Source organism: Thalassophryne amazonica, chromosome 17, assembly GCF_902500255.1.
Source record: "Thalassophryne amazonica chromosome 17, fThaAma1.1, whole genome shotgun sequence".
In the NCBI taxonomy this organism is placed as follows: domain Eukaryota; kingdom Metazoa; phylum Chordata; class Actinopteri; order Batrachoidiformes; family Batrachoididae; genus Thalassophryne; species Thalassophryne amazonica.
In genome coordinates this window covers 11,925,121-11,951,171 of record NC_047119.1, presented here as the reverse complement: position 1 = coordinate 11,951,171, position 26,051 = coordinate 11,925,121, and the positions used below count along the sequence as shown (strand labels likewise).

At 39.8% G+C, this 26,051-nt stretch overlaps 1 protein-coding gene across 2 annotated transcripts in view; it reads right to left on the bottom strand.

The window, feature by feature from the left end:
• Positions 1 to 8,454: 8,454 nt before the first annotated feature.
• ttll11 (tubulin tyrosine ligase-like family, member 11) overlaps positions 8,455 to 26,051 on the bottom strand; it is a 76,811-nt gene continuing 59,214 nt past the window's right edge. The window contains exons 8-10 of one of the 2 annotated variants that reach the window (XM_034191669.1): positions 15,690 to 15,929; positions 15,306 to 15,412; positions 8,455 to 12,398 (exon numbers count right to left, since the gene is read on the bottom strand). In XM_034191669.1, coding sequence (XP_034047560.1) covers positions 12,076 to 12,398; positions 15,306 to 15,412; positions 15,690 to 15,929 — 670 coding nt within the window. In that variant the 3' untranslated portion in view covers positions 8,455 to 12,075. Of the gene's footprint in view, positions 12,399 to 14,605; positions 15,095 to 15,305; positions 15,413 to 15,689; positions 15,930 to 26,051 lie in introns of those variants that run through there. The other variant, XM_034191670.1, reaches the window with a different exon arrangement.

Sequence of the window (26,051 nt, the reverse complement as noted above, 5' to 3'; positions counted from 1 at the left end):
AACCCATATGGACGGAGCCTTTGAAAATTTCAAGTAATGCGTGTGTCGTATATGTGCTGTTGACGTAGAAAACCACTCTGTTGCTTATAATTAGTTCATTGTGGCCTTGTCATTCTTTACATGTGATTATACTCAACTGATGTTCCTAAAATAAAAACTACATAGACTTTGTTTGTTACAATTGATCATAACATATGTAGTGAAATTAGGAATTTTGTCAATTACTCTTAAAAAAAAAAACACCAGATAGGCTTATTGTTACTATAGAAGTTGAATATAAACCTGGGGTCAGGCAACATTTGGAGCCAAATTTCAAGTCTCTAGGTGCAGCGGTTCTCAAGATATGACATTTCGTCGATATTTTTGGCTATTTTTGAACCCAATATCTTCACTGACTCCGTCCATATGGGTTTTTGGAACCAAATGACCCAAAATTTATCCTTCTATGGTTTATTCCGTGTATATTTCCATATTCCATGCAAACATTTATAGATTTCAAAATTTTTTGAAATAACACCCCTCCCTAACAAAACCTCTTCATAGTCAGGATCCTGCACCAGTTTGGGAACCACTGATCAAAAAGCAAAGTTAAATGTGCAGCAGCATAATGGAATCCTACTTTGTCACTTTATATCACTGAACCACGTTTTTTTTCTTATATCGATTCAAGAACATTGTACAACCAGAGATTAAACATCATGACAGTGAATTTAAAGAACACTGAGTGAATATCAGTACAACCACAAAAAAGCAAACCCATATTGACTTCTTGTCTTTTGCTTTATTTTTTCATCCCATTTTTCCACTTTGCGTCTCATTTTAAGTTCATCCAGAGACCACAAACTCACTCATAAAGGTTATTTAATTCAACAAAAGATAGATCTAAATATAAAGCTATATAAGTAAAAGATGTATGTTTTCTATTATATTGTAGAAAATACTTTTGTAAGTATGTTCAAAGTAAAGTATTTGCTGGATTCTGCTTCCTTTGATGACGGTGACAAAACAATAATGTACAGAGGAATTTGTGTTGACAAAATGTGGCTGTGCAATTTCTGTACATTTGCAGCAAGACCTATTAAAGTTTTATTTAGCTATTTTAAACATTTTGCATCTGTCTGTCATCCCTTCTTCTGTGTAACATGTCGGTTGGTGTAAAATGTAAATGAAGCTCCGATTGAGTGCAAAAGCCTGTTCATTTAATAGTCAAAACAGGCCGAGATAGATGACAAGCAGCTCAAGAGAACATATGTTGGGACTCGGGGGTCTGATGGTTGAGCAGAGACTGTCATGGGCCGGTTTGAACAGTGAGTGATTTCTCAATAAGCCTGACCTACATACTGCCTGAGTGTTATTCCCCACAGCAGCCAAGAAAAATGGCCAATATAAAAAGGAAAGTTTTTTTTTGCCACATGTGGCACAACGGTACTAACATCAGTTTTACTGTGGTGGTACACTACATGATCATACAACAGGATATGACCGTTATCATAAATACATTAGCAGTTTACTGAAGAAGAACCACGGAATAACAGTGTACACATTATTACACACCCCCCCACCACCCCGCGCCAGTATGAAATACGGGGGATACAGCGATCAGCATGTCTGTCTGTGTGACTGTCAATCTGTGCGTTTTCACTTCACTTCAACTACATATATATATATATATATATATATATATATATATATATATATATATATATATATATATATGCACAGAGCATCTGGAAAGTATTCACAGCACTGCACTTTTTCCACATTTTGCTATGTTACTTACAGCCTTATTCCAAAATGAATGAAATTCATTTTTGTCCTCAAAATTCTACGCACAATACCCCATAATGACAATGTGAAAAAGGTGGTGGTGGGGGGGTTAGATTTTTGCAATTTATTAAAAATAAATAAATAAATAACAAATCACATGTACATAGGTATTCACAGCCATGAAACTCAAAATTGAGCTCAGGTGCATCCTGTTTTCACTGATCATCCTTGAGATGTTTCTACAGCTTAATTTGAGTCCAATTGGGGTAAAGTCAGTTGATTGGACATGATTTGGAAACACACATGTGTACATATAAGGTCCCACAGTTGACAGTGCATGTCAGAGCACAAACCAAGAATGAAGTCAAAGGAATTGTCTGTAGACCTCCGAGACAGGATTGTCTCAAGGCACAAATCTGGGGAAGGGTACAGAAACATTTGTGCTGTTTTTAAGGTTCCAATGACCACAGTGGCCTCAATCATCTGTAAATGTAAGAAGTTGAGATCCACCAGGACTCTTCCTAGAGCTGACTGCCCGTCTAAACTGAGCAGTCAGGGCAGAAGGGCCTTAGTCAGAGAGGTGACCAAGAACCCTATGGTCACTCTGTCAGTGCTCCAGCATTCCTCTGTGGAGAGGAGAACCTTCCAGAAGGATAATCCTCTCTGCAGCAACTTACCAAACAGGCCTGTGTGATAGAGTGGCCAGATGGAAGCCACTCCTTAGTAAAATGCAGCCCACCTGGAGTTTGACAAAAGGCACCTGAAGGACTCTCAGACCAGGAGAACCAAAATTCTCTGGTCTGATGAGACAAAGATTGGACTATTTGGTGTGAATGCCAGGTGTCATGTTTGGAGGAAACCAGGCACCATCCCTAAAGTGAAGCATGGTGGTGGCAGCATCATGCTGTGGGGATGTTTTTCAGCAGCAGGAACTGGGAGACTAGTCAGGATTGAGGGAAAGATGAATGCAGCAATGTACAGAGACATCCTGGATGAAAATCTGCTCCAGAGCGCTCTTGACCTCACACTGGGGCAATGGTTCATCTTTCAGCAGGACAATGACCCTAAGCACACAGCCAAGATATCTTCAGGATATCTACAGACTTCAGGACAACTCTGTGAATGCCCTTGAGTGGCCCAGCCAGAGCCCAGACCTGAATCTGATTGAACACCTCTAGAGAGATCTGAAAATGGCTGTGCACCAACGCTCCCCATCCAACCTGATGGAGCTTGAGAGATGCTGCAAAGAGGAATGGACAAAACTGCCCAAAGATAGGTGCACCAAGCTTGTGGAATCATATTCAAGAAGACTTGAGGTTGTAATTGCTGTCAAAGGTGCATCAACAAAGGGTATGAATACTTATGTACATGCGATTTCTTAGTTTTTTTTTATATATTTGCAAAAACAAAAAAAAAACTTTCATTGATATTGTTATTATGGGGTTCTGTGTGTAGAATTTTGAGGGGAAAAATTGAATTTATTCCATTTTGGAATAAAGCTGTAACATAAAATGTGGAGAAAGTTAAGCACTGAATACTTTCTGGATGCATAAACATGAAATAACACCATGAAATACAAGTCATGATAAAAGAAGGCCCAGTTCACATTGCAGAGGTTTGGAGCATGCTTGAAGTCTTATGACGCAGATACATTTCACCAACATACAGTTAGAGCACAGTTACAACAAACACACTGCAATACAGACATTATGCACATTATGTCACATCTCGTAGTGTATGGCCAGCTGTAGTTGTAACATGGATGTGAAGATTTTTAAAAATGTGTCTTTGCATGAGATGTTTTCGGTCTTTGAAATTTAAAAATGTTACACAGCTGTTGGAATGATTATCACCAATGTGGAAAATGGACCTATTTAATAGCAGAGCCTCATTTGTGTTTTAGAAGAAAGCTCCTCTGCTGCTAATTGCTCCCCATGAGGCACACGTGATTCAGTGAAACAAACTCTTAGGGGCACAAAAACACATTTAGGATATCAGAGTACTACAACCAACTACTCAACAAATCCTGCTAAAGAAATGTTCTCACCAACATGAAGACTTGTTAAGACAAGTTCATGCCAATTGCCACAAACATGTTTTCCCATAAAAACGTGTCACTTTTGCGTGATTTGAACATATTTGTTAAAAATCAACTTGTTTAGATGTAATGCAATGTTCATTCAGTTATTAATTTTCTTACCTGCTTATACCAATTAACCAGTTAAATTTCATTCAATGATGACGTAATTACAATTATCACAGTGCTTTTTTTCAATTTTACACTTCGACTGTGCACAAATCATGCATAATGTTTACATGTCACGGACATGAATGATTGAAGCTCTTCCGCATCTCACCATGTCATTTATGTCCTTCAGACTTTTCTTGAGTAAATGCTTCAGGAGAGCATTAGCATGACTAAAACCTTCAGCTTCTGAATTACAGCCCTCTTAACCCCCTGCCACTTTAAGCATTTTCTTTTAAATGTAGAAGTAAATACATTTTCAATGTTTTCAGCTAGCTGACAGTAGGGCTGCACAATATGGCAAAATTATCATATCTCAATATTGTCATATCAATATGATATGACTATGATTTCACACAAAGTGCAGCAACAGTGAAAATGAAACATTTAGTAAAACAAAACAGTAATAATACCACAATCATTTTGCACACATCATAAGGTTAGGATACTGTGCCCTCCAAAAGTATTGGAACATTTGGTATTTCACACATTTTGTTTATGCCATTTGAAATACAAGAAATACAAAAATAAATGATCTTCCTCAAACTCAAACTGAAAGCAAATTTCTAAAACTTCATAATACCTGTAAATAATATTAGGTTTTATTGCCAGTTTTCTTCAGACAAGTCAGGGGATGGAAACATGAACATTTCCAAGTCAGTGAATATGTCTTGGACTTTATTTACATCAATTATGAAGAAATACGAACGATTCTTTCACAAAAACATCAAATCTAGGCTTTCATCTCGGATATACTTTCTGGCAAATTGTAGATGAACTATCGGGTCTTCTTTTTAATATAATCCTCTTCTACACCACTTCATCAGGAAGCTGTATTTTATATTTTTAATTAATTTATATCAAGTTGTAGAGATTTGCTTTCAGTTTGAGTTTAAAGAAGATACCTTCAGATCTATTTATCTAAAGTTGTGTCACTGGTGTGTCACTCAGACAGCAAAATTAAGAGGTTATTTAAAAATAAGTCCTTCAGAGAGCAAAATTACATAGGGTTTATACAGAACAGAGGACGAGTAAATTACCTGTATTTCTTTCAGCCTGCTCATTTAAAATCACTGGAGAAACACGGCAACCCGAATTAAAGGAAAAATGTCGCTTTTAACAACCTGGACCTCATTTCTGGCATAAAATACGGTTGATTACTCACAATATAACTTTGATCTCATTTGGAGTCTGTGGTTCAGACGACATGTTCAGTTTCAAATCTGAGTTAAACATTTTTCTTCTTCTACTAAAGTGGATTAGAACTTCTTGTGGTACACAGCGCAAAGTACAGGAGGGGCCTAGCAGTGCAGATGGGTGCGCAGATCTTGGGTGGGTGCAATCTGAAAACCTCACAGCTAAATGTTGCTAAAACTACATAATCTATCATAGGATCCCTGTTTCCTGCTTAATATGAGGCTGTAAATTCTGAATGTTAAACAGCCCGGTTTTTGTATCAATAAAGATGTCTACATGAAACTGGGAAAAGCTTTTCACAGACGGCTCACATGGAGGAAAACAAACGTCTTAGGAAATGCATGGAGTTACATCTGGCCAATATCACTAAAGCCTCCTAATAAAGTGAGGATCATCACTAATATTGATCCAGTATATCACATCAATACAACAGAACTTGGCAGCACCGACCGTGGAGGATGCAGCAATGTGGCTGGAGGACAATCAGCTCCACAGCTCATCCTCTGGAGTCGTCTATATGTGATGAAGCTGCTCTAGCGATGAAGGTTTCAGTGGAAAGGAAAGGTGAACAGGTCAGCTAAAAAAAGAAACCCACACAGTAAAGCTACAACATCAGCTGCTACCAGACACATCAGCAGCAGCAGGAGGTCAGGGGGATACAGCAGACAGTCGTGCTGTGAAAGGAATGTGGATTCTTAAAACGCACTGTACTAAACCATTTCATATCTCAACTATCACTCCTCGTCAAGACAAGGACACAAACTGCCAACAGTGCTGCCATTATGACACAAATGTCACAGTCCTGCTGTGGTGACGTGCACATCTGACGTGTGCGTGATTTGCCCACATACTGTGGGCTCTATTTGTTCAATCTATATTGTACTGTCTAAAAAAAGCACAGCGCAAATTCATTTGGGGTGTATCCAACTCAATTTTGCAATTTACACAGCGCGTAATCTGAGCACAAAGTAGGGTTGTATTTAATCTCTTAAATAATGACAGGTGTGTTTCAGATGTAACATGATCTACACCAATCAGATTTTCCTCTGTCATTGCATCTAAGTGTGTGCTGGAACATGGTGCATTGCCTTGGCACATTTAGTGAGAGGGTTTCTGGTAAGAAATCGGCTCATGTGCAAGCAGATCATTTAAGGAGCAGCAGTCATCCACCAAAGCTCCCTGAGGTGAAGCAGAGACAGACCCCTAATGCTCCTGGACCATCCAGTCAACACCCACATCATCATGGTGCTACAGCCCTGCAAACCTGGGGAGCACGAAAATTTGTGTAAAAATATAGAAAAGCCAGTTATTAAAGACTGGTATTTTCCATTACTTTTTATTTTGTTTACAACTCAGTTTCAAGTGCAGTTTTGAGGGTGCGCACTAATATTCATCGTCTTTGTACAAGTGTGTGCAAAAAGTGGACATGCATCATGAAGCTGAAGTACCCAGAGGAACTCACAGAAACACAGACAACACAAGGAAACGCCACATATGAAGAAGTCAGATTCAAACCCAGGATCTTGTCACTGTGATGCAACAGCACCAACCCCTAAGCCATCAATTTCTGATCAATCAATAGAAAGAAAGGAGCAAAGCTGGTGCTAAATTGACAGTGAAAATGTTTCATTTTCAAATTTGGGGTAGGAATAAAAAAAACAAAACACTGACACTGACATTTTTATTATGGCAATCTTGTGTGGATGAATGTGACCCATAAATAATCCCACGGCTTATAGCTTTTCAGGAAATGACATTTGTGATGAGAAATTTAAAGAAAATCTCCACCATAACCTCCCCTACCCTCATTTTAACATTATGCCAGGAAGAACATTTCCATCAAATCTCAATTTTTTGTGCTAAATTACAAAGTTTAGGGTTGAAGAAAAATACATTAGTTGCTGTGGAATGTGGCTGCTAAAAGGAATGACAAAGAATCCGTTGTCTTATTTTTGATGTTTATTCCATAAAATCTGTTAAACAGGGAGTATTCATACAGTAACTGGATGAGTACTATACTATTACTACCATATTTTCCCCTCGGAGCATCAGCTCACCCCCGTTTTTGAAGGAAGTTGGTTAAATGCCCACCCGAAATTAAAATCTATTACAAGGAACACATTTATCGAATGAGAAAAGGACAAAAAACTGACAAACAGGTGAATACTATGTGATTTAGTTTTTATTTGTGATGAAATCAGGCATTTTCTTGACCTGGGCGTTCTGACAAACATAATATTGGCCATGCTCATGCGTCGGCCCACCCCCTCTTCAGGCAGAATTTCAAGTGAATAATATGGTACTACCATTCCTTTCTGAATGACTCAGGGAACACAACATAAGATACTGACAACCGTTCCAAATATATTATACAATTAATGAATGTTTATGAGTTCAATGGTACGAATATTTCATGAGGTGAAAGCTGGAACAAACCATTCAAGGAGGCTTACAGCAGAGTGGATTTGTGTGTGTGTGTGTGTGTGTGTGTGTGTGCGCGCGCGCGTTAGAAGAACTAGCACCATCAATTAGCTCTATCAAATCGTTGTCCGTGCGCTGTGTGCGCTCACACAAGCGGGACGGCGCTTGTGCGTGCGTGTACTTCCAAAAAAATTAAAAAGACTGTGCACTTCCTCAGTGCAGCGAAAAAATCATGTTATTAATTAATCCATCTTTCCATTCTAACTTCCTCCTAACAGCTCTTCATGCCTCCAGACAGCTTACAGTGCAGTCGCGCGCGTGCAGAATGCAATGGTACCAAATGTATGGAACAAAATTGCACTCTAAATGCAATGCAACACAAATGGGACGAATAATCCATGTCACGTGACATACAAAGCACCAATCAAATTGCAAGGATCCACTCAGCCGTTCTATAACATCAGATATGAGATATGCAAAAGGTTTCTGGAGTACAGGCTTTGGGGAAAGCCAAGGGGACGCCCACGTTTCATGTGGCTGTGACAGATAGGTGATTACCAGAACCCAAGGTGGTTCTGTGGTGTGTCGGATACAGCAACACGTAGCTCCAGCATGTTCCCACACTTTACGTAGTGCTGACCATAAAAAATTCCTGCATCCCCCAGAAAGGAGTGATGCTGCTCGCACTGGGCACCCCGCTTTGTGCCAGGTTTAAGAATCCAATACACATGCACGGTACAACGTCAAGTACGTTCATTACAGTTGTAAATCCTGGTTAGTCCCACTGACTTTCTTTATGGCTTTACACACCACAGCAACACGTCTTCAAAGAGGAAAGTGAACTTTATTTATTTTGCAGCGTGATCAGTACATTTTTCTTTTTGCCTTTTACTAGTAACGGTTGAGTCCCAAAAGCAGATCTGCTCGACCCTTCAACTTGGCCTGTAAATAAAGCGATGAATTTACATATGAAGAACATTTACATGTTGTAGGAGTTTGCAGACAATGCAGGCTTTACTGTTAAATAAGTATGCAAGTGTGCCACCAAAACTAAACCAACAGTTGGACAGTCCACCCGTAACATCATTTTAAGTTGAATCAACTGAACAGCAGCTACAATCCGATGCTTTTCTGGTTCTGCATGCCAATCAAACGATGGCGTTCTATTTTTAAGAAGCTATCATCTGATCTGCCGAATCGAGTTCCTCACAGCAGCTGTTTGGCTCAAAAATCTCTTCTGATCACACCATTACTGAAGGTCTAAAGACCGCCTGAGTGGAATAGCTGCAAACCTGAAAGAGGATTAAGCAGCACCGCGGTATTTTCCCTTTGAATACTTATTCACTTAACTCAACACTAATGTGCTCGTCGAGTCTGGACGCACAGCTGAGCCACAGAATGAAATGCAAATAAATACACAAACACACACACACCCACGACATGCACATATGCACGAGCTGCTCAGCCAGCTTCAAGTTCATTTATGTGCAAAACAGTTCAAAGTGTTATTGTGCAAATTCAAGATTATAATGCACACACGGTTGTAGACAGAAGTTTAAATACACCTTGGCTGAAAACATTCAAAGTCAATGTTCCCCAACTGCACTTATTTCATTTTTTTAACAATGTGTGTCAAGTCAGGAAGAATATCTACTCTTTACCCCCATATAAAGTTATTTAAAAATAACAGATTGCAAAAATTGATATCATTACTTGCTTCTGAATAGCTAATTAGCAGAATCTGGGGTTAACTGTGGAACCTTTGGTTGTGATTAAGGGCCCACTTGAGGAATCTGTGCCTTTTTGTTTTTAAGAGCAGGAAAAAAAAAAACAAACATCAAAATTCTACATAATATGGAAAAAATACATTTACAATTTTGGATCTCCACAAGTTCCTAGTTAAAAGCCAAAATAAAATAAAAAATAATAATAATAATAATTGTTGTAGAAGCCCTGTATTGGTTCTGAGGCCCACTGGTGATTACCTCTGGATTATGCAACATGAAGCTGATGCCAATGTGCTTGCACATGAGATGGGCAAGGTTTAATACTTGCTTGTATATAGCATCTTGGGGAGACATGACTTACGGGAGATTTGACGCTGTATAAATAACCTGAATTGATTGAATTGTCCTGTTTACCTTTTATTTCATGATGGTATTACGGTTTTACAAACCAACATGGACACATTATTTTACAAATGATACATTTTCTCTCTCTCTCCAATATCCAATTCTTGACTTGAAGGGTCCGACATTAACCAAGACCTGGTGGCCCATGGCCAAACGTTACTAAACATCCCATGTAGATGGCCTCCTGTGGTCACCGTCCTCCTCGCGGTTGGACATGCCTGGAAGACCTCCCTAGGGAGTCCACCAGGGGAGGATCCTCACCAGATCCCCAAACCACCTCAACTAGCTCGTTTTGATGCGAAGAATCAGCGGCTCTACTCAGAGTCCCTCCCTGATAGTTGAGCTTCTCACACTGCCCAGTAGTGTAAGCCCAGATGCCCGATGGAGGAATTTTTGCCGCTTATATCTGCGATCTTATTGTTTCAGTCATTACCCAAAGCTCATGACCACATGAGGAAAAAAAGCGTAAATCTGGGAGTCCCACCTTCCAGCTCAGGTCCTTCCTCATCCCAGTACAGCATCCATAAGATTTCAGACGTCTAATTTAATAGTCTAGAAATTTTTTTTAGTTGATTTTTAGTCGATTAGTTGCTCTCTCTGCTCAATAGTTTTACAAGCGTCCCAATTCCTACAAACACTCAGCTCACATACATTAGTTTAAAATGGTACAAAAACAGAGACCAGCACAGCAACGTTACCATTAGCAAACTGTTGCATGCGTATACTTGTTACTTTTATATCAAGCCACACAGAACGCACTCAGCATGCGTACAAAGTGCAGAAGTTTACAGATTTATTGTCAGAATGAAGTGTTCTTAATAATTCAGTAAATCTTGAAGGAGAGTTGTAGAGAAATCAAAGCAGATATATGTTCAGATGGACAGGTGAGAAAGCAGTTGTGGTTGGCTTTGAGTTGGGCTCAAGGTGGCACATGGCCGAGGTGGCTGAGAGTCCCCAGAGCTCTGGAAATAAACGACTTATTCTGACTTTTGCAGAGCGGTGTGCCACTCAGACAACAGTTATATTCCGTTGCCTTTGTTCTGATTCAAAAAATGACCCAATCCATGACTAATACCCGTGAGCCAGTATAAGCTATGAGATTTGTCCTTCCTACTGCAATCCTAGCACTTGGCACCAGGATGTTTTGCTGCAAGTCAAACATGCGTTTACCATGACAACCCAAACTGCTAACGTGATTAAACAATTTGAACCCAAAACAGAAAAATAGTCTGAGGGGGGAAAAAGCAAACAAAAAGAAAATAAAAATTTAAGAGTGAATGGAAGCCGCCCGGCAGCCCTTTAAAGAACTGGAATTTGACACGTCTGAAGATGAGAAGTTCTGCAGTGTGCCGGCAGATTCCTTCACAAACTGAGAAATTTGACTTCTTCATATGAAACAGTGTCTTCAGGAAGCACCACCTCACAGATTATGGGAAAAGTGGACAACACTGATATCGCACGGCAGCGTGCTTTGCAGTTGTGTCACCCAATAATATGAATTAATCTAACTTTGAATAATCATAAATTTTCCTTCTGTTAATGATTTTTCATTAACTAACATATCACAGATGAGCAAAGAAAGCTCTTCTGTTAAAAAAAAAAAAAAAAGCCTTTTCTGAATTGCTTTTAAGTAACTTTGCATTTGGGCTACCAAAAATGTTCTCTGGCCACCAAATTTAAGGATTTGGTGGCCAGTGGGGCTAATTATTAACCTGTAAACTTTCTGATTTGAAAATCGCATCAATGATTTTGCATCGACACAGTGAAGGAACCACTTGGAATTACTGCACGTTTGCTACGGGGAGCTAGTAATACTGGTTTTAGAACGTCACATTTACAAAATGCAGTCAACTGTGAAACAACCACATTCATATGTCACAATAAATGCATGTGTTGAAAGAAAGGAAAAAAATCCCCACTGAGTCTTATTTTTCCAATTTGTATTGAATTGGTCCTTAAAAGTCTCCCACAGAAGGTTGCTGTGGGTGAACGCAAGTTGCTGTCCTGGCAAATCAGTAAGTGCGTTAAAATAAACCAAATCTCTTTTTTCGAACTGGGCCACACTCTTAATACATCACATCACGGGCAGGAGAAAGGAACACATCACCCTGTGTGCAGTGGTCTGGAGAAGGAAAAAGTAATCAGGCTGTGAACAGTCCTCCTCTAGTCAATCCGAAAGGGTCAAGCAAGTCCTTTTCTCCACTTTGATCATCAGACAACCTTTTTGAGATTAACTCAGAATTTCCCTGTTCCTGTGGAAAAAGTCAAAGGTCTTGCTAGGGTGTTGAATGAGGAGTTGAGAGCCCCATCAGTTTAGTTTTCCAAGTTGGCCCTGAGCGTGTGAGGCTTGAGTCTGTGGTGGTGCCGGTACTCCTGGCTCGCCGCCCGTCTCAGAGGGGTAGGGGAGCTGAGATGAAGGCTGGTGACCCCAGGAGTTTTCGTGCCTCTTTGCAGAGCCCTGCTGCAGCTGACAGAGCGTCTGTCCCCAGCTCCCAGGCCTCCCAGGCTCACCTGGGACTCTAACTGAGCCTCACACAACTCCAGCAGGGACACAACTTGCTCCCTCAGCACCAGAGACTTGAAGCGTTGACCTGCCAGATAGAAAAAGGCTTCTACAAATGCCTGCAGTCCCACACCTTTGAATGAAAACAACAAAGTGGAGATCAAGTGAGGCTGGAGAACAATTGGGAGACAGCTATTTGACAAAGCAGCAAACAAATGAAAAATTTATTTCACAAAAAATTAAAATTAAATTAAAAAAATAGACAGCAGAAAAAAAAAAACATTTGCTGCTCATCAAACCCAACCGATCCTGTGTGAAGGAAAAAATTACTACCCTCTGAAATAGTCAACCAAGTACCCAACCAAGTTCTATCGTGGGGACCACAACGGAAATTGGGGACTACGACGGAAATAAGTCATGCCGTCCTTTGCAATTATACAGTAGTGTTCAGAATAACAGTAGTGCTATGTGACTAAAAAGATTAATCCAGGTTTTGAGTATATTTCTTATTGTTACATGGGAAACAAAGTACCAGTAGATTCAGTAGATTCTCACAAATCCAACAAGACCAAGCATTCATGATATGCACACTCTTAAGGCTATGAAATTGGGCTATTAGTAAAAAAGTAGAAAAGGGGGTGTTCACAATAATAGTAGTGTGGCATTCAGTCAGTGAGTTTGTCAATTTTGTGGAACAAACAGGTGTGAATCAGGTGTCCCCTATTTAAGGATGAAACCAGCACCTGTTGAATATGCTTTTCTCTCTGAAAGCCTGAGGAAAATGGGACGTTCAAGACACATCCAGCAGCAGCTCCTGCGTCTGGATGATGGCCGCTTTCAGCAGTTCTTCAGGCCTCTGCAGGACCCAGTTTGAGGACCTCCTGTCCCGTTCACACGCGCACATGTAAAAAAAATAAAAAAATAAAATAAAATAAAATAAAAAAACTCCGTTACCCCTGCTGTGGGGCTGCTCCTCGCTCTTCCCCCAAAAACTCTGTCATAATTGTGTTTAAAAACCAGTCACCACTTGTTTTATTATACATCTGTGTCGTTAATAAATAAAATAATCTTCACGGACTATTTGCTCGCTCGCGCGTGCACGTAGAAAATATAAAAAACTCCGCTCTCCCTGCTGCGGGGCTGCAGCTCGCTCTTCCCCCAAACTCTGTCATAATTGTGAAATAAAGGACAAAAGGGACATAAGTCCTGCTCACAGGCTGGCTACCAGAGAAGGGACATGTTCACATCCAACGCAGGCAAACTCCAGACATCTCCACATCACTACATATCCAGTCCCTGACTGGTCATCGCGGCGCGACAAGACAAAAAAGTTCAGATTTTTCAACTTGGGGAGGAGGGCGACGTGATGCAACGCAATATCGCGCCACTCACTCAAAATCGATTCACTCGCGTCGCCTTTGTTCGCGTCCATCGCGTCGCGCTGCGTGGCTTTGCGCCACAACGCCTCCTTCCACAGGGATTACATGGCAACCTGTCGCTGCTGTCGCTGGCGTCACGCCCGGTGTGAATGCGGCTTAATAAAGCGTGACTACATTCTTCTCTGACGTGCGCACAATTAAACCCTGTTGCACCTCATTCAGTTTCATTGCTGCAGTATGCTGAAGAAGGCCAGTGACGCCAAGTCGGCCAAAAGCCTTGTTCCAATGCTTATCAGTGCGCTCCTGAAGTGTTCCACCTGCTGCTACTGCGCCTGATGTTTGGGAAAACGCGTGAGACGAGAACCGCATGGAGCCACACATCTGGCTCTCTCTGTTGCCTCCTCCTCTCTGCGCCACTCCTTGGCACAGAGCTCAACTAAGCATGCATGGATTTTGAGGAGCAAACTGGAGCGATCTGAATTGTTCAGCAGCTGATGGATGAATGTGTGTGTGTGTGGAGAGACAGTTCACTTCATTCATAACATGACAGAATGCAAGCACGCGTCATTACGTGCAATAGCGTGGAACATTATTCTTGACCATGTGTAATGGTTCCTGATAATTCACCAGCAGCACGTGCCATTAACTGTAACGTGTGGTAACAGGTTGCAGCAGTTCCTGAGGACACCTGATGCCTCTGCCTCAAATCATCACATTCGTGATCAGCGGCCAAGAGTGTATACTTCGTGGCATTCGTGACTTGTCGTCGTTATGTGTAAATGCAGCATTACTCAAATCTTCATCCTTAATTTTAAATTCTTGCCTAACAGCTTTTTTTTTTAAGCAGACATTTTTCACATATGTTTTTGCATACAACTGAATGTATTAAGTGTGTTTTTCTAAATGCTATTAACTAGTCTGTGCAAAAAAAAAAAAGAATATATACATATTGTTCTAAACATCTGTTAAATGTAATCAGTAAGATGCAACATAATCATATTCTGGCATTTGCATATCATCAAAACATGTTTGTTGTCTTTGGTAAAAAAATACACCACAAAACCAGCGGCTTAAACAGCTTTGTTGGTGACATTAGGTTTACTGATTGGGATGTAACATAGCATATGACAATGTCAGATCGGAAATTTGCGAATCAAGAAAATGACACATTTCTTTGGAAAGGGGGCATTTTACCTTGTTCTATCCCATATTCCTTTAATAACTTTTGAAAAGGAAAAAAGAATATTTTAATACTTTCTTCATGTGCACCAAATGACCAAAAAGAAGACAATCTTCAATTCATGGACAAAACCCACCTTAAGTCGATCTGAAGCCACATGCACCACTTTCAAATTCAACTCACACTTTGTTCTCTATAGGCCCTTCCACCCAGAGCAGTGTGATTTCCTTCCATCCGCTCAGCTTTGCAAACATTCCTCACAAAGTGCAACTGCTGAATAATTCATGTCAAACCATCTCTTTGCTGTCACAGTGTGATCTCAGCTCATTTCATTTATGGGTGCACAGTGTCAGAGGTAATCTGACAAAGAGTGACGAGCAATTAGCTCAAAGCACATTATTTGCTCAAAGGATACACAGATCTTTGTCCTCTAAATGTTGTGCCTTTGAGAAGTTATTTTGTGTGTGCGCGTATGCCTTACCAGCTTCTCTGGAGTTGGAGATCACTCCTGACCAACGGCGTGTGATGTCTATATAGAGGATATCCACTGATGCCATGGTGAAATTACTGCTGCTCAATTTACAAGTCCTAAACACAATCAGGTCATCAGCAAACCATTACAGAACATCACACCAGGAGTCACAGCCCTGCTCCTGGAGATCACCAGCCCTGCACATTTTCCAAATATTATTGCTGAATCAGGCATGCTCAACCAATCAAGAGACAGGAAACACCAGACTTGACTAATCAGCCGTGGCTGCAGAGGGTAAACATGGAGGCCAGGTGATCTCCATAAGTAGGGTTGGTCACCTCTTCTGTATTATAGCATTAAAACCTTTCTTCAACATCTACTCGTAACTTATACCTGATGAAGGTTCGGAAGGCAGTGGGGCCCAGACGCATGTTGCCTTTGACCCCAAGGAAGCGTATGAAAAGTGTCGCGATTCGTTCCACGAGCCGCAGGTAGCTGAACTGCTTGGTATATTTGGGGTAGACCTGTTTCAGACACAGTGAGGGCAGAGCTCCTTCATCTGGGCTTCTCTCTTGGGACTCTGCCTCCATGGGGACTTCCTCCTTCTGATCAAGCTTGGACATCAGTTGGGAGCTTATGTTATGGATAGAAAGAACAATAATTAGCAAACTGGCAAAAGTACACCTTAGATATTATTCTTTTTAAAAATCTGACAAGCCACTTTAATTTTCAATAGGCGGCCACGTAGGGGTCAATTAAAGAATTACATAGGGGTCAAAATATAAAAATGCTCCAGTCATATTGAAAATTATACCACATTATTTGTCTGATTGTAAAGATTCCAAAAAGGTATAGTTTGGACTACCTATGACTGAGGGGTAAAAACTGCCTATTGAAAATTCAAGTGACCCATCGTTTTTTTCAAAAGAGCAATGTCTAAGAAGAATTTGTGCTGGATTTGGTGCTTGTATCACCATGTGAAGTATTGTTTCAGTTATATGCTGCACTAAATAATGTAGAAAACGTTTTACACTACCTATACCTCAGAACATCGGTTACGTTGTGAGGATAACGAGGAGAAGTTTATTACTATTGACATTCTGCATTTCAAACTGTTTTAAAAATTTACCATTAAATTGTGACTTAAGGAAGCAGAATTAAGTTGAAATGCTTTCATATTAAACGAACTCTACCCGTCAGCCATGTTTCACCAAAAATATGGCAGAATTAAGATTAAGATTAAGATCTTAATATTAATTCATGTTTCACCAAAAATATGGCAGAATTACACATGCGAGTCCTAATTTTTGGCTGAAGATCTCAAAAAATTATTGCTACTTTGCAATCTAGTAGTGTGATTATCAAATCAAATCAAATCAATTTTATTTATATAGCGCCAAATCACAACAAACAGTTGCCCCAAGGCGCCTTATATTGTAAGGCAAGGCCATACAATAATTACGGAAAAACCCCAACGGTCAAAACGACCCCCTGTGAGCAAGCACTTGGCAACAGTGGGAAGGAAAAACTCCCTTTTAAGAGGAAGAAACCTCCAGCAGAACCAGGCTCAGGGAGGGGCAGTCTTCTGCTGGGACTGGTTGGGACTGAGGGAGAGAACCAGGAAAAAGACATGCTGTGGAGGGGAGCAGAGATTATATAGTTCAGCAGTGAAGCGTTTGTTCCATAATGCATTGTCACTAGTTCGAATCCCTGTGGGAGCTATTATAGAGCAAATAGCTTTGTGGAAAGGGAGCCAGCCTGCCAATCCTGCAGAATTGGGTTTGAATCGTGCTCATGCTGCCAGTCTGTCTGTGGACAAGACACTTAATCTGCATTGTCTCAGTTCATCCCACTGTCAATGGTAACCAGCGTTGCCTATGGAAGTAACCTGTGTTCCTTCCAGGGGGAGTTATAGACGCTCATCCGCTTCACGCTACATCTGGAGATACACACCACTACCAATGGGCTTCAGGGCCTCTGTAGGACTTACGACTTTGCAATATAAAAAGGTACTGGGCCAAATCAAGTAATATTTGTGGACGCCATACATTTTTGCACATAGCTGAACTAAGTGCATAATAAATTAATATCAATCAAGACCATTGGATTAATCTAATGGGTAGTTGATTCTGAGCTGACCTTTTTAAAATCTATTTATCAATCTACATTATCACATACTAACTATTTATACTATAGATAGTGTTTACCACATACACAGAGTATGATAGTATATCAGATATATTTTGTCATTACTGACAAATTTTACTTAGCATTACATGTCCACAGAAATCATGCTGTGTGGTGTTCATCTTATAATACCATTACGTTGTATATTACTTGACCAGTAAATGAAACTTGAAGTAATAATGCTTTTGGTGAAGAAATTGGCTGGGAGTCTAGGTTTCACCACAACATGACACTTTCCCAAGGCTCAGTGGTATTTTTGGTCAGCTTTCCCTTTATTACATCCGCCAAGGAAGTAATAAAATCATTGGCGTTTATTATGTCTTCCAATGACGTAATAAAATCATCTGCATTTATTTATTTATCTCTCTGTCATTTAGCAGGATTATGTCAAAACTACTGCACAGATTTTGACAGAATTTTCACCACAGATACATACTGGGTCATGGAAGACTCCATTAAATTTTGGAGGTGATTCAGATCCGAATTCAGATTCTGGATCAAGATTTCCCTTTATATAGGCTTTGAAGGATGACTACTTCATGGATTCTCACTAAATTCGCACCACAGATAGATATTAGTGGGTGGAAGACTCCACTGCATTTTGGAGGTGATCCGGATCTGGATTCTGGATCAAGATTTCACTTTATATACGCTTTGAAAGATTACATCAAAACGACTTCATGGATTCTCACCAAATTTGCACCACTGACAGATTATCAGGGCATGGAAGACTCCACTGCATTTTGGAGGAAATCCGGTATGCAGATTAGCAGAGGTCAGAAATCTCTGATTGCTCTTGTTTATTTATTTTTTATTTTTCTGTCTTATAGCAGGATTACATCAAAACTACTGCATGGATTTTTGACAAAAATTTCACCACATATAGCTATTGTGCAATGGAAGACCTCATTAAATTTTGGAGGTGATCCCGGTCCGGTGTTGCTTACCGAACGGTCCGCCGTTTGCATCTGCGCATGCGTCATTTCAGACCACAGCAGCACATCTGAGACAGAGTCTCTTCACACAAAGCAATCAAATGGATTAATGGGATTATTAACCATCAGATGATAAAGGTAAAACCTCTTAAATCATTCTAAAATCACTTTTAAGCAGAAACGAGGCAATATTCCGCGACGCTTTGAAATGTCCGATGCGCAGTGAATGCATCAGCTAGCAGCTCATTTAGCCACAGTGCTCTGATCGCTTCCGCCACCTTTTATGATGAAATAATGCTGAATTTATGTGGAAATTATGTTATACAAAAGCTTCAGATATCTGTCGTTGAGACGGATGATGACTGGAGTGCAGTTTTAAGCAGAAATGAGGTGCTAATCCATGAACCGCATCATCGGGGGAGCCGATTTTTAGGGGGGACCGTTCCGTCTCCGACACCGGACTGGCAGACGTCAGAAATCTCTGATAGCTCGTGTTACAAATGTGAACAGTATGTTCACAGGCCATCTCACACTGTTTTAGTGTTAGCACGTGTGCTCAATAGCTATGCTGCATGACGTAATCATGGCAGAATGGTGAAGTGCGTTAATCTAATACCCCCTATCCTTCACAAGTGGACTGAACTCAGAAACTGTCCCATCGGCAACTGCAGCAGCGTGCCTGAATCAGACAGCTGCGCCGGCTTTACTGGAGGAACGCCTAAAGACTTGTCAAAGTATCTGATGACTTTTCTGTTGATCTCATAATTGATAACGATTTCAGTACTTTCTCAGATGCTGCACAATGTGTTCCATTGGACAGCGCATTATAGTTCATAGGCCACTGCAGTAAATCAAGGCACTTCGACAATAACTAGGACATAAAGATAAATAGATCCAATTGTTTGCTTGCACACGTGAAACAAAACATGTGAGCTGCATGTGACCATTGACAAGTTCATATCTGCCCTTTAGGCCAAACTAGATGATTTAATGAGGCCCATTTCTGCTGCTGGCAGACATTCAGAGTCCAATTTTTCTATTTTGGTATCTGTTATATCCATCCAACCTTTGCTACATCTCACCATGACACAACTCTGACCTTTGTACTACTCCTGACAGCAAATGGCAACAGTTAGATAGTATTTCGCTTTTAATTGTGAATTTAATGTGTATTCTAGGCAACCCTATTCCAAAAACATCCCACATAAAGACGCTGGTCCTCATTATTATGGGCAACCCTACTTCACAAAGAGAACGAATGAATCAGAGTTCAGAGTTTCATTAACAAAGCTCTGGTTTTCTTATTTTTATCCAATTCAGGTGAGTTGAATGTGTATAATAGATCTACAATGTTTTAGTGAAAAAACAATTTAAATGCATTCCTTTAAGCACTGCTTCTCTTGTCAGCATATGTAAATGACACACACACACACACACTGGTATATGTATATCACAGAGATGCAGCACTGCTGAGCTTTATGAGGCAGAAGCTTTTCTCCATGAATTAGTAAGCAGTGTGAATGGCACAGACAGAGGACTACTGAATGTTTAATATAATCAATCATCCCACTGCAGCCAGAAGGACACCACCCACATCTATTTCAGCAGAACAAACTTGGCTAAAATGGGCACATCTTCAACACAAGCTGACAGCCAGGCAGGCAGTGGGGAGTATGACTACAAACATCCCTACCAGACAGAGAGTAGAAAATGATGGAAGCAAATAAGTGAGCAGGTAAAGAGTGAAGAATCAAATCAAATCAAATCAACTTTATTTATATAGCGCCAAATCATAACAAACAGCTGCCCCAAGGCACTTTATATTGTAAGGCAAGGCCATAAAATAATTACGGAAAAACCCCAACGGTCAAAACGACCCCCTGTGAGTAAGCACTTGGCGACAGTGGGAAGGAAAAACTCCCTTTTAAGAGGAAGAAACCTCCAGCAGAACCGGGCTCAGGGAGGGGCAGTCTTCTGCTGGGACTGGTTGGGGCTGAGGGAGAGAACCAGGAAAAAGACATGCTGTGGAGGGGAGCAGAGATCAATCACTAATGATTAAATGCAGAGTGGTGCATACAGAGCAAAAAGAGAAAGAAACACTCAGTGCATCATGGGAACCCCCCAGCAGTCTAAGTCTATAGCAGCATAACTAAGGGATGGTTCAGGGTCACCTGATCCAGCCCTAACTATAAGCTTTAGCAAAAAGGAAAGTTTTAAGCCTAATCTTAAAAGTAGAGAGGGTGTCTGTCTCCCTGATCTGAATTGGGAGCTGGTTCCACAGGAGAGGAGCCTGAAAGCTGAAGGCTCTGCCTCCCATTCTACTCTTACAAACCCTAGGAACTACAAGTAAGCCTGCAGTCTGAGAGTGAAGCGCTCTATTGGGGTGATATGGTACTATGAGGTCCATAAGATAAGATGGGACCTGATTATTCAAAACCTTATAAGTAAGATCAAGAATTTTCGCCTGGGGAGGAAATCACTCTAGGACCGCCACTGTTTTCATCATAGGTACACTTCAACTATGAGAAACAAAATGAGAAAAAAGTTCTAGGAAATTACATTGTAGGATTTTTAAAGAATTCATTTGTAAATTATGGTGGTAAATAAGCATTTGGTCACCCACAAACAAGCAAGATTTCTGGCTCTCACAGACCTGTAACTTCTTCTTTGAGAAGCTCTTCTGTCCTCCACCTGTTACCTGTATTAATGGAACCTTTTGGAACTCGTTATCTGTATAAAAGACACCTGTCCACAGCCTCAAACAGTCAGAGTCCAAACTCAATCATGGCCAAGACCAAAGAACTGTCGAAGGACACCAGGAAGAAAATTGTAGATGTGCACCAGGCTGAGAAGAGTGAGTCTACAATAGTCAAGCAGGTTGGTGTGAATAAATCAACTGTGGGAGCAACTGTAGGAAAATGGAAGACATACAAGACCATTGATAATCTCCCTTGATCTGGGGATCCACGCAAGATGTCATCCCATGAGGTCAAAATGATCATGAGAACAGTGAACAAAAATCCCAGAACTACACAAAGGGACCTGATGAATGACCTGCAGAGAGCTGGGACCAAAGTAACAAAGGCTACACCCTATGCACAGAGGGACTCAAATCCTGCAGTGGCAGGCTTGTCCCCCTGCTTAAGCCAGTACATGTCCAGGCCCATCTGAAGTTTGCCAGAGAGTATATGAATGGTCCAGAAGAGGACTGGTAGAACATCATGTGGTGAGATGAAACCAAAATAGAACATTTTTCCTTCCCACTGTTGCCAAGTGCTTGCTCACAGGGGGTCGTTTTGACTGTTGGGGTTTTTCTGTAATTACTGTAAGGCTTTTGCCTTACAATATAAAGCGCCTTGGGGCAACTGTTTGTTGTGATTTGGCGCTATATAAATAAAATTGATTTGATCATGTTTGGAGGAAGAAGAATGCTGAGTTGCATTCCAAGAACACCATATCTACTGTGAAGCATGGGGGTGGAAACATCATGCTTTGGGGGCTGTTTTTCTGCAAAGGGGACAGGACGACTGATAGGTGTTAAGGGAAGAATAAACGGGCCCATGTATCATGAGATTTTAAGCCAAAACCTCCTTTCTTCAGTGAGAGCATTGAAGATGCAACATGGCTAGGTCTTCCAGCATGACAATGATCCCAAACACACCGCTCAGGCAATGAAAGAGTGGCTCTGTAAAAAGCATTTCAAGGTCCTGGAGTGGCCAAGCCAGTCTCCAGACCTCAACCACATAGGAAATTTGTGGAGGGAGTTGAAAGTCCGTGTTGCCCAGCGACAGCCCCAAAACATCACTGCTCTAGAGGAGATCTGCATGGAGGAATGGGCCAAAATACCAGCTACAGTGTGTGCAAACCTGGTGAAGACTTACAGGAAACGTTTGACCTCTGTCATTACCAACAAAGATTATGTTACAAAGTACTGAGTTAAACTTTTGTTATTGACCAAATACTTATTTTCCATCATAATTTACAAATAAATTCTTTAAAAATCCTACAATATGATTTCCTGGATATTTTTTTTCTCATTTTGTCTCTCATAGTTGAAGTGTACCTATGATGAAAATTACAGACCTCTCTCATCTTTCTAAGTAGGAAAACTTGCACAATCAAGGACTGAATAAAATACTTTTTTACCCCACTGTATGGTAGCTCATGTTAGCTACCAGGACAAGTGCTGGTGAGCAAACAAGTGTATACACAGTTAGGTCAACTCAAAACACGGATCTGGGTTTTATGATATGCCCTTGAATCTAAAAAAGCACAGGTCTTAGATATGTGTATTTGCAACAAAGCACCCCTAACCCATTCTATTTGCATTTGTGACCTCAACAAATCCATCTGGCTCTTGACTGGCAACCATCTCCACCTTTCAAAAGTAACCTTCTATTTGTTGCAGCTAGGTTGATGGGGCCCTCAACACTGCGTCACTTTTGTGCTGGATCATGTACAGAGAAACACACCACATGGTCAAAATGTTGTAGCTGATGTTCCCTCACAATGCAAGTGATACTCCTGATCAGTCTTCCTAAATAACCGTACGTTTGACAAAAAATCATTCCAGCAGTACCCAACAATCCTCTGAAGGTGTGTTGTCACATTTGCCTCAGTGCTTTGTCTTGACGTAGTCTTGCCTTCTCGAAACAGTGAGTCTCGACTACATCTCAACTATCCCAGAATAAGTCTTGGTCTTAACTTGACAGAGTCTTTGGAGGAGGGGAGACCGAGACAAAACAAAAACCAGACTAGAGTACTACAGCACTACTGTGAAGTGACCTAGTACTAAACACATCCGATGCTCACCTGAGGTCAATGGACAGTCCCCAAATTTCCTACCATACTATAAGACAGGAAGCACCACTACCCTAAACATTTTGATCTTTGTTCTCCTGCAAATGTATTGACCTCAACAAACACCGGACCAGTGACACCATGACTTCATAATCTCTTCCAGATGTCTTCCAATCTCAGAAGCTGAGTACCCAGAGACATAAATGGCACTGTCTAGGTAAGTAAATGTCTCTTCAAGTTCAACACATTTGATGCAGATACACGTCTTGACTTATATTTCTTAACAACTGATGTAAATTAAGTCCAAGAAATATTCAGTGACTTGGAAGTGTTCATGATAAGCTAGATAAGCTAACGTTAGATAAGCTAACATTAGCTTATTTAGCCAGCCTTAGCAATGTTCATCGTAGCTTACAAAATAGTTGGTTCCTTTGTGTTTCATAACAATCTTCTCCTGTGACGTCTTATCCTTCTTATGTCTTATTACTTATTATATTATATATACCTTTTTCTTGAACTGCTTGGGTGGGTAGGGAGAGTTCCCATGGGATAAAAAAGCTTTTTAACCTACCATCCCTGGTTCTCAAGACCAGGCACCTAAGTGGCTCTACTCTACTCTTTTCTACTCTATTTTACTCTTCCTTTTTAGATATTTAGATATACCTTTGTATACTGGCATAGTTCCACCTTAGAATTGGAATATAATATATACCTTAATGAATTTTCATGTCTCCATTCCCTGACTTCTCTAATGAAAACCAATTGCATATATTTTGTGTGTATGTATATATATATATATATATATATATATATATATATATATATATATATATATATATATATATATATATATATATATATATATATATATACACAAATACTAGCTGGGGTACCCGGCGTTGCCCAGGTTAACCTGTTTAAGATATAATCTACAAAATATTCCAAAGTTTATATTTTGTCATAACTGTAGATATCTTATAAGTATATATGTAGTCCGAATAGGCAAAGGTTTGAACTAAAAACCCAAAATAGGTGGAATTCCCAAACCAAGAGAGAAAACTGAATTTTGCTGCATGCAAGAAACAACAATGAAGTTCTTCAGACTTTATACTGCAGATCAAGGATGCTCATAATCATTAATCAGAATTGATGTTATGACCTTTATAATTGTTGATACATTGCAAATCTAGTTTATAAGAATGCTACAAAAATAAAATGGCTTTTAAGCAAATGTTAATTTTGGATTTGAGATGTTGAATATATATTTAAATGTAGCTTTTACTGACCAATAGTTCTGAAGAGCCTCTTGGTAGACAATGTTCCTTGTCCTTCTGTCAGGAAAGTGGATATAGAGCTGATTGGGGTTACCAACTCTGGAGCATCTGACTAACTAACTGTGGAAGATCGCAGGTTCTGCCATATTCAGGCCAGCCACATTATCAGCAAAAGTAGTGGTTTCTTTTTGCACACTTTGAGGCATTCTATCTTTAAATGGTGTAAATGTTGCCTTGCATATTTCTGAAAGTTATGCATTCATTGGTATATTTAGAGAACAAACAATCTTTTCAATTGTAAACAAAAAAAAAAGAGGTTTGACCACTAAAAACAGCTTGAGCCATGAAACATCAACATACCAAAACTATTAGATCAACCCCAAAGCTAGTGCACTATTATAATAGGACAGCAGGTTGTGAAGAGTTGATAAATAAAAAAATTTAATTTACGATATTTACATCATAATGATAGCCTATATACAACACGCCATTGGAGAACACAGGCTCTATGCCGGCTTACTGGCTGATTGAAAGGGTGCTGCCCCATCAGCAGTTAGAACTACATCAAATGATCTGCAGAGTGCCATTGTGATACAGAAAACATGCATTTGCCTGATACATTATGATCAACGCTAGGCAAGTGATACACATCATGTACACTCTACCTTTATTTTTAGAAAATGTGCAAATGTTTAGAAATACATGTACAAATTGCAAGAAAAGACAAAGCTTGATATTTTATCCAATAAACTTTTAAAGTTTAATTTACAGCCTTCCAGTAAACTTTTAAAGTTTAATTTACAGCCTGTGGTTAAAATCTCTCTGCTAAGAGTGAAAACCTTCATTCCAAGAAGGAATAGGCTGTATTCTGATAAGTATTATATCATAGTGATTGTGTATAAGTTTTATCAAAATTCATGTGGATTGACATTTTATTAACCCCTTAATGCCTGAATTTATATAGCTGTATATAAAAAAATGTTTTGTGTGTGTTTTTGCCTTTAAGTAGATGGTAAAGAATGTTGAGATTATTAATTTCACTTTTGCACAAAAAATAAATAGTAATTTTGGTATTTTGGTAATTATGTTATAATGTTATAATAATAATAATGGTATGTTGCAAATTTGCGACAACAGGCATACTGGTCAATTTGGTATGTTGCATATTTGAGTCAAATATTGTAGCATATATGCGACAATAGGCGTTAAGGGGTTAAATATTCTGATTATACAAAATAGGTTCAATTCTTAATAGGACAGCAATGTCTGCCATATGTCAGACAAATTTCTTTCTATTTTCAACTGAAAGATGACCCACTTTATTGACAGTGTCTAGATATTTATTCAAATAAAAGAAAGAAAAAGAAGACAAAGTTGAAGTTATGGATAAAGACAGAAGCATCTGTCTGAACTAAAAACAAAAGCATTCTGTCTGATGTCACAAATTAATTATTGCTTAATCACTGTGTGCTTGGATTCGGAAGACGATTGAAATGTTTTGCAAACTGCACTTTGAACATATTTGCAGAGAAAATGTTGGAACGCTTGAATAAAAATAA